General features: G+C 32.3%; 1 protein-coding gene across 1 annotated transcript; it reads left to right on the top strand.

The window, feature by feature from the left end:
* The first annotated feature begins 4,419 nt into the window (after positions 1-4,419).
* On the top strand, positions 4,420-9,577 carry LOC139487238 (tubulin alpha-8 chain-like). Its single transcript, XM_071272153.1, has 6 exons — positions 4,420-4,581; positions 6,063-6,215; positions 6,627-6,930; positions 7,537-7,797; positions 8,261-8,401; positions 9,116-9,577. Exons 2-6 carry the CDS (start codon positions 6,147-6,149, stop codon positions 9,226-9,228), a joined length of 888 nt encoding a protein of 295 aa, XP_071128254.1. The 5' UTR covers positions 4,420-4,581; positions 6,063-6,146; the 3' UTR covers positions 9,229-9,577.
* The last annotated feature ends 478 nt before the right edge of the window (positions 9,578-10,055 follow it).

The raw sequence follows: 10,055 nt of genomic DNA, 5'->3' as shown, positions 1-10,055 counted from the left end.
CAGTTATTCAGGTATAAAAAGCAAACAATATCAACACAATATACGTGTGACCGATAGTATCCTGAAACAAGATAAGACGGTCTTATATGCATGTATGAAAAATCCGTTTCCGTCAAAATATAATGATTCAATGGCGAGTTGATAGTTAAAAATAATCATGGTAACAGGATGACAAAATTAAAACTATATAATATATGAAAAATATAACTTGTTTGTGAAGTTGTATACACCATACTTTGAGAGAGATAACTCAAATCATCAAAGAAAATGGTAAGTAAATTCAAATATAATTTTAAAAATGAACATAATTATTAATTAGCTGTCTTTCTCTTTCTGAATTCCACATTCCAAACTAGTCTCCCTATCCAAATTTAAAAAAAAACAAATCAGAGCGTAATATGCAATACATGTACAAGGTATAAGATTAAATTCCGATTTTGTACAGTTTAAATCATATGTATTCCAATTTACCATCGAATTTGATGACTGTCAATAGCCTTTTTTTTTTTAAATTACAGTGAGTTGCTTATAGGTGTTACTGTAAAAGTTTACCTATAGCTCAACCTATTTTTAAAATTGACAATACAATAGGGACATTTAAATTGACCAGTTGGTATTGTTAGATTTAAATCTACCTTGATGCTACCTGTAAAAAAATTTATTCACCTAACCCAAAGTTTCAGCATGCTTTTTTCCTGAACTTTTTCTTACCTAGGATTATTCTATTGAGAGATTTTTATTTTACTGTCATTCAAAATATTAGGAGTTATCAAGCCAAACAAGAATGACTATATCATATATGTTATTTTCTTGCAGTTTCTTTAAAATTGCATGACCTAAAATGCACTACATTTCATCTTAATGTTTGAATAGCCACTACTAGCAGTGTTTAATACCCTAAATAATCCAGTCGTAATATTTCACTCACTTTATGAAACATCAAAATCATATTTGAATAAACAATTTCATTTATTTTTTTACACTGATATTTGACATCTCATCCAGAATTCCAAAGTTTTTAAATAATTCCCAATTTTATTCATTTTTCACTACTTCACTAGATTTTTTTCTAAATCCATAGTATAAATTCTGATTAACTTCCCATGATATACATCCTAATTTAACAGGTGCAGAATCTATACATAATTCAGAATCTTATAATTTTTTTTTATCATTTCCATTACTATATATTCCAAATAGTTATCCTCACTTTACAAATATTTTGTAATATTTTATTTATATTTTTACTATATATCACTTGATTTTTCTATATCCACAGTAAACATTTTATTTCATTTCCTATTATAAATTTCCAAATCAAACAATATTTGATCCAGAATTTTATAATGACTATTTCCAATTTCACATTCACTTACAGTAAAACATTTCTCCACGTTAGGAATATTTTAGAATATTTTACTTTCATTTTTCACTTTATCACTAGATTAGACTATATCCACTGCATTAATTCAACATTTTATTTCATTTCCAAGATCCCATTTAAATGGTAAATCATCTTAAGTTTGTAATAGATCCCAAATTAATAATGAATGTTTTTAAAATCACATTTAAAGCCACAGAAACATGTTGGATGAACTCACACTATATCTCCTACTTGAATTCCAATTTTGAAATTTTTTAATCTTTAACATAACTAAATCCCATCGTATGAAAATTTGAATTTCCTTGAGCAAACACAGCATTTTATGCACAAAAGTCCCACTAATATTATAATAGATTTCAAAGAAAAACACAGCAAGGTATACTCCAAACTTATTTTCGAATTTTACATGTACAACATCATATGTAAGCCCCACAAAACAGTTTGAATGAATTATTTCCTCCTTGATGTCCTTCATGACAATAAAATCTTGAAAAAAACACATCACATTTTAAGAAGCAAAATTGCTATAAAAAATCTAAGAAGTGAATTCAAATAAAATAAATCCAATATTGTATGCACAATGACACCAAAAGATTTCAAACATTGCAAATAATAATCCAAAATGAGAATCTTGAAGGGACATGTGAAGAAATGAACAACATATCCATCTGAAAATTTAAACTGTAAACACCTGAACAGCCATTTCTTGTTTCACTGGCAGCTGGACAATACTATATATAAGGGTTAGAATTTTCATGAAGCATTTAGTGTGTAAAAACAGTTCAATTTTCAAACATAGTAATACATATTTAATTTAATCTTTTACTGATTTAGAATTTTAGGTAAAAAATAGATAAATTATATATATCAGGGATTAAAACAATGAAAACCAAAACTATTTTCTTCCCTATCAATTTTTTAATAGAATAATCCTAGGTAAGAAAAAGTTCAGGAAAAAAGCATGCTGAAACTTTGGGTTAGGTGAATAAAAATCTTTACAGGTAGCATCAAGGTAGATTTAAATCTAACAATACCAACTGGTCAATTTAAATGTCCCTATTGTGTTGTCAATTTTAAAAACAGGTTGAGCTATAGGTAAACTTTTACAGTAACACCTATAAGCAACTCACTGTAAATACAATATTTTACTTGGAAAAAAGATAACAGATGAAAACTTTTAGTTGTTTTATAAAGTAATTATACTACCGAAAATATATATTAAAGACTACAACACATTTCTGAAGGTATCAAAGGAAATGGTAAGGATATATGCAAATATAATATATTTTGGCCCTCTTATGGGTGTAATTTGTGCTCTAATAAATAAAATAAATATATTATATTAATTTAATATTTTTTTCATGATTGATCTCGTTTTTATTTACGTATTTCATGGTAATCATTTACTATAGTTTTAAAATGTTGTATGATTGCAATCAGACCACAAGTTTAAATGAAACGGGTATATGCAATTATTAACAGTTTGAACTTCAGCAATGAAAAAAACCCATACCATATAGTCAAATATAGAAGGACCCGACATTAAAAAAGAATTAACTCAATTGAGGAAACTAAGGCCATAAAAAGATTATGTTTGTTTTTCCTAACCCTACCTACCCCAGGAATGGCTTCCTACTCAAAATATTTTATTGTCCTGATGAATTTTTTTTTTTCAACCAGTTAAGCATGCATGATAACCATGAATACTTAACAACATTTGACTTTTAAATTTCTTTTTGTTAAAAAAAAAAAGAAAATGCCTACCTACTTTCCCACAATTTCGCGCGTCTGGCGTACTAAATTATAATCCTGGTACTTTTGATAACTATTTCAACCTTTAGGAAGGGTTTGGACAAAGCAAAATATTTTTAAGTACGGCCTGACTGCATAATTTATAAACAAAACTTGGATAAGAAATACTAATATCATAATTATCAATATAATTTTATTTTTATCAGAATAATGATATTTAATTATTTAAATGACAGAGTTTGCCGGACTTGTCACGTGATACGAAAGAAACATTTTACGCTATTCATTGGCTCAGCAGGAGACAACTTTATCACCACTTGTACAGTATACATTTAATAATTGAAGGTCATCTTTTTCCAGAGAGAATGCATATCAATCCAGGTTGGCCAAGCAGGCGTCCAGATTGGCAATGCATGCTGGGAACTATATTGTTTAGAACACAACATCAAACCTGACGGAACTCTGCAGGACGGAAATACAAACTCAGACGATTCACTCAACACATTTTTCAACGAAACCAGACATGGCAAACATGTACCAAGAGCTATATATGTTGACCTTGAACCTAGTGTTGTAGGCATGTATATTTGTCAAAGTCTGTGATGTATTTGCCCAAAGGAATTTGTTAAATAAGTACAAAAATATGTGAAAAAGTAACGAAATCCAATAGTATCTCATTTAGGTAAAACGCCACTTGCATTTTGTGCAAAAACATTAACTTTTTAAAGTGTTAATTACTTGAAACATTTCATTTACAATCATACCACATCTTCTTTTTTTATAAGTTGGAAATTGTTTATTGGAAAAACAGTACCCCAAATTAATTTCCTATAGTTGTTTACAGTGATGATTAAGATGAATTAAAAGAGATATATTGCACCCCAATTAGATAGCAACACAAAAACGACCAAAAGATATCAAGAGGAAAATTAAAATTAACAGTTTTCTTTTCTATACATCAAGCTCCGAGTCAAAACAGTTTGAAAGGCTATTCAATCCGTACCAAAATCTCCAAATAACCATAACATCAACAACAAACCATCAAGACAGTGCAAATTGCTACACAAGAAACCCACTTCAATACTAGAACACTGTTATGTTTAAAAGTACATGATGAACAAAGCCCTATTTTCCCTTATTCTTCGTTAGATGTCCAACTAAATACCAACTAAATACTTTAAATGTAATTCATTAACAAGGCGGAAACACTCTTGTATAGGATGAAATTGGTGCGCATTGTGCTCAATTTTAGAGTTTCAAAATTTAAGAAAAATGTGTTCCTTGATTCTATTATAGATGAAGTACGAACGGGAAAATACAAGAATCTTTTCCATCCGGAACAACTAATCACTGGCAATGAAGACGCTGCTAACAATTTTGCAAGGGGTCACTATACCGTCGGAAGAGCCATTTCTGATGATGTATTAGATCAAATACGACGTGTGGTAAGTAATCAAGGAACATTACTGTGACAAAGAAATATATGTTAGATATCCGGAAGAATTCATAGAAGAGATTTCTTAATAAAGAAGAAGTTTACATGAATATACACGTGCTGATTTAATATAAGGCATCAATACTTATATTCCAAGAGAGAAAAAGACTTTTATTTAATATATTTTACGAACGGATTGGTAGATAAAATAACATTTCGACGGGTTTGAACAAAATATGTTCTACTATAATTCGTTACAAGTGTTCCGGAAGTCATTTTTAGAAGCGGGTTATTTTATATATAATTTTTAATATATATCCAAATAAATTGTTTACTCTTAAGAATTCGGAAGATTAAATATTGCATTTAAAATACGAACGAAAAGAGACATCTAAATAAAACAGAGAACTGAAATCGCAACCAAAGCAGGTTGCATTCATGCATCATTATTGACTGTAAAGAGGCGTCGTACGACTGTTTCCCTGACCTTCTTTCTTATATATATATTGTCTTTGTCATATAAAGATGAGAAGATCTTGTATTATTGGGGGAAAATACGTTGAATTTGATGACTATAAGTCCCTCTACGGCCATTTATGTTGTAGACCTGGAGATATAAATGTAGTCTAATTAGTTGAGTTAGGGAAGATCTTCTTTGACTCAATTGGTTAGAGCGCTGCCTTTGGATCTCGAGATTGAGGGTTCGAATCCCGCTGGTACCATCCATGGATTTTCACATCATTGACCCTGGTTGCAGCGCCGCCCAGTGATGTGATTTCCGAGTATTATCACTTAATACTAATATCAGTAATACATTGCAATGCTCCTAATTGTACTAACTCACCAAATATACTCTGATACTCTCTGGTTAAGTCTTAGTACTTGCGTTCTTAATCCCGCCAATACGCCAACTCTCGTTACCTGGTAACTATCCGAGATCTTATCCTGAGTTAGGTAGTTATCAATGGATCATCCCGGGACCCGGACTACGCGGTATATCTAACTACCGTTCTGTCTAAAGAGTGAGTTTACTTCCTATTTGAATATTCACTATAGATGACCATGACATATCTAGGTGGAACTGGCCAGAGGATTTCCGAGTAGATGTCTCGGTGTTGTACAGGTAGTGGACCTGTGAGTTGCTCGGATGGATGGTACGCAGCCCGAAAAAAAAAAGAAAAAGGGGAAGAGTGTTGTAGACCTGGAGATATAAAGGTAGTCTAACTAATTGAGTTAGGGAAGATCTTCTTTGGCTCAATTGGTTAGAGCGCTGCCTTTGGATCCCGAGATTGAGGGTTCGAATCCCGCTGGTACCATCCATGGATTTTCACATCATTAACAACGTATAAACACATACAGCATAGTAAGGTACAAAGGATCCGACATGCAAAACACATGTTAAATAATTCTAAGGAGGAAACTAACGAATATATTTATGTAGAAACGTATATTTATTCATATAAACAGCTAACTTGCATTATTCTGTATTAGGCTGACACGTGTAACGGATTGCAAGGTTTCTTGGTCTTTCACAGTTTGGGAGGAGGAACCGGAAGTGGTTTCACATCCCGGTTAATGGAACACTTGTATCTTGAGTATGGAAGGAAATCAAAACTGCAGTTTGCTGTATATCCATCTCCTAAGGTAATGTGTTTTGCTATTGTGAATGTATTATACGAATTACTTTACACCCTAGCGTTCAAACGAAGGAGATTAAAAGAAAGAAACTAAAAGAAATAGTGCTTAAGGTCTTTAATACCAAACACATATCAAGTCATTTAGTCTAGTAGCTCAAATTCGCTAGTCCGGGAATTTGTAAGGAAATTCAATAACTGGGGTATTTTTTTTTTGGCATTTCTGATTTACTTGTCTAAACGAACACTTTGGACCTCAAAGTTGGGTTCAATTTAGCGAAGAAAAAATATTATATATCATATAAGTTTATTAAGATTCTCAATTAATGTTTTGATGTCTTGTCTTAACATTTTGACTTTGCAATAGTTCGCAATTTTTAGATGAATATCACGTTTGTTAAATAAAAGTTTTGTTTTACAGACTTCAACAGCTGTTGTAGAACCATACAATGCCATTTTAGCCACTCATGCAACAATGGATCATGCCGATTGCACTTTCTTGGTTGATAACGAGGCCTTATTTGACATATGCAAAAGAAATCTTGATATAGCTAGACCGTCCTACATTAACCTAAATAGACTGATTGGTCAAGTTGTCTCATCTATAACTTCTTCGTTGCGTTTTGATGGCGTTCTCAATGTTGACATGAATGAATTTCAGACCAATTTAGTGCCTTATCCACGTATTCACTTTCCATTAGTTAACTATGCACCAATCAAATCAGGTAACTAGATTTACAGTACTTTCTACATATTTTTTGTCAGGTTAGCAATTAAGTTGCTAACAGTCAACATTATCCTGATGTCTGCAAACTGTACATGAATACAAGCATCACTTGGCAATTGTCGGAGAACCTTTTTGCCCTTATATTGTCTTTTTTATTTTGATCACAATATTTGCTCAGGAACATTTATAATAATGTTAGATACACTGTTCTCAGTTTGGATTGAGGTTTTTTACTAAGTTATACCACACCGGATTTCCGACCGTGTGGTGATCCGAAACTCAAGGAGCAATTACACGACATCGCAAACGGTGGGTAAGCAATGCCAAACTCTGGATACGTACATTAGACTCCGTCGGAATCGGGTCCAGATTTTACTTACCCAACGTGTGTGGTCTCTAAGTTTTTAATAGCTGTTCGGAATTCGGATCTTATTGTGTTTTTTTATTGCAAAAACTTGAGAAGCATATTCAAAAAAAGTTCTCGGAAAGATGTACTACATGCCAAACCGATGAACCTGTTTTCTTTCCGATAGGACTTGTTTTGGATTTTTCACTGTAATCCATAATGTCTAAGGTTAATAACTTTTGTTTAATTTTGTTACAGCCGAAAAGGCATATCACGAAGCTATGTCCGTAGCAGAGATAACAAACGCCTGCTTTGAGCCAACCAATCAAATGGTTAAATGTGATCCACGTAATGGAAAATATATGGCATGCTGTATGATGTATCGTGGTGACGTTGTTCCCAAAGATGTCAACGACGCCATTGCTAAAATAAAGACAAAACGAAAAATTCAGTTTGTAGACTGGTGCCCGACTGGTTTCAAAGTAGGAATCAACTTTCAGAAACCTACCACTGTGCCAGGTATAAATAAAGTTGGTTTGTTATGTTTGTTTCTTTGTTTTGTTTGGGGTTGGGAGGGAGCGCAACATCTCAATATTCATCTTTAAATCTGCCTGATTTGATTTTGATAATTAAATATATATATAAGCCGTAGACAAAGGTATTAAAATTTCACTAAAAATAAAAAGATAAGTTCATAAGACCTTGTTTATTTTTACTCTTTCTGTAGTTTGCTACCAGTATGTTAAATAAATCAGTTTGATAGAACTGTAGGAACTCATTCATTATATACAATTTACAATGATTAATTTCAATAAAAATGTATACATTCATAAACAAACAATCATGTTGAATATCTAATCTTCAAAGTTATGATAAATTAATGTAAACGATACGAAAAGTATATAGTTCCTGCCGAGAAACTTAACATTTCTTAGTTTCCTAATGTTTACGAACGAATTCCATTTTTGCACTTATTTTGTAGGCGGGGATTTAGGTCAGACACAAAGAGCTGTCTGTATGTTGAGCAACACAACAGCTATAGCGGATGCATGGTCGCGATTGGGCCACAAGTTTGACCTGATGTATGCCAAGAGAGCTTTTGTACATTGGTATGTTGGGGAAGGTAAGATTGTTTCTCAATGTAACACTGAATACAGTTGTCTAGTAATGTCATTTACCGTTTACCTAGATTTAAGGGGTAGGGTCACTATGTTTTTGCCAATGAATTAACCATTTGACATTTGGTTCTTGGCTAATAAGATTAGTGTCCTTTTTTTCTACTATAATAATGTGATTGAAAAGTTTCAAATGATGAACCTTGTATATACTGACAATCCCCATTTCCATTCTCAATTTTATTTTAAGACATACCATGCATGAGGTTTGACATTATGGAAACTGGATTTGCAAAACATGTTATTTTGTTATATTTCCTATCCGTACATTCTGGTTGGTTTTTCCTTTTGATCACTCACTGAAAAAATCGATTGCATTTATATAAAGTGGCATCGTGGATCTGTAGATTTTATATTGTCCTCCAAAAATCAGTAGTTTTATCAGTTTCATTATTTTGCATTCATTTTAAAGACAACATTTATTTTTGCCCGTACTTTTTAATCTCTTCCATGAAGTAAAGTTGTAAAGAGTTATTGTTTTGATAACTTAATGATTTGTTCAGTCGAAAGAACTGACCATAACGAACTGAGTTCGATTGCGGGATTTATGAATACTCATTCGAAAATACGCATTTGTCAGGTTAAGGGTAACATTAATCTAATCATATCATACAATATCCTATTAAACTATAATATTAAAATTTACTAAATGGCTTTTAAAGGAATGGAAGAAGGTGAATTTTCTGAAGCAAGAGAAAACGTGGCTGCTTTGGAGAAAGACTATAAAGAAGTCGGGATGGAGTATAATGAAGAAGAGGAACAGGACGAATACTAGAAAAAAAATATCTCGCAAAAAAATTATACCATGCATTCCCTAGCTATTATCAGGACATACGATATCAATATTAGTGACAAATCTGTCTATCCTCAACAATGAAGTAATTAATCATTGGCACAATTTTCGCGGGAGTTATTATACTTATAAGTATATATATATTTGATTGATTGATTGATTGGATGGTTGATTGGTGTTTAACGCCATTTTTAACACTATTCTGCTATTTCATGGCGGTCAGATTTTATTGGTGGAGGAAGTGGAAGTGCCCAGAGAGAACCACCGACAGTCTTAGTGAATTAAGATTGGAACCGATCGCACCTGCCACGTGCCGGATTTAACTCCCAAACTCATACAGGAATGTACTCACTTAAACAGTAACATTTTTATTAAACTTTTTTGTATCTATAAACGACCTATCTATACTATTAAAATACAGGTTGACAGATATGAAACGAGAAACGTTTAGTTTTTAGATAGACTTCTGTTTTGAGCTTCTAGTTATATCTTAATACTGTTTGCCTCACAGTTCTATTTGGGGTCATCATCGTTGTCTGCATTTAAGTCATGTTGATATCATTAACAAAATGGTACATAGTTGGAAAATATGAAATGTATGAAGTCGCTACGAAATCGGAGAAACGCTCTGCGAGCTAGACTGAACTTGTTACTATGTTAACCGATATTGAACTTATGGTTAGTAAAATTTTTAATCAGTTCATGATCGTTATAGCTAGAGTTAAATGAGTGCCAATAACAGACCTCAGTTAACTATAGTGAACTACTTCTGGGAACATTACCTGAATGGACAAGAACCTGCCTCTTTG

Source organism: Mytilus edulis, chromosome 1, assembly GCF_963676685.1.
Source record: "Mytilus edulis chromosome 1, xbMytEdul2.2, whole genome shotgun sequence".
Lineage (NCBI taxonomy): Eukaryota > Metazoa > Mollusca > Bivalvia > Mytilida > Mytilidae > Mytilus > Mytilus edulis.
Note: the sequence above shows the minus strand (reverse complement) of the source record. Positions and strands in the feature narration are given on the sequence as shown.

Bases quoted from the DNA above. Each gene is read 5' to 3' on its own strand.
- LOC139487238 (XM_071272153.1), top strand. From the start codon at position 6,147: ATGGAACACTTGTATCTTGAGTATGGAAGGAAATCAAAACTGCAGTTT. The intron at 6,931-7,536 runs GTAACTAGATTT...ATTTTGTTACAG, and splicing joins CTATGCACCAATCAAATCAG to CCGAAAAGGCATATCACGAA. The intron at 7,798-8,260 runs GTATAAATAAAG...CTTATTTTGTAG, and splicing joins GAAACCTACCACTGTGCCAG to GCGGGGATTTAGGTCAGACA.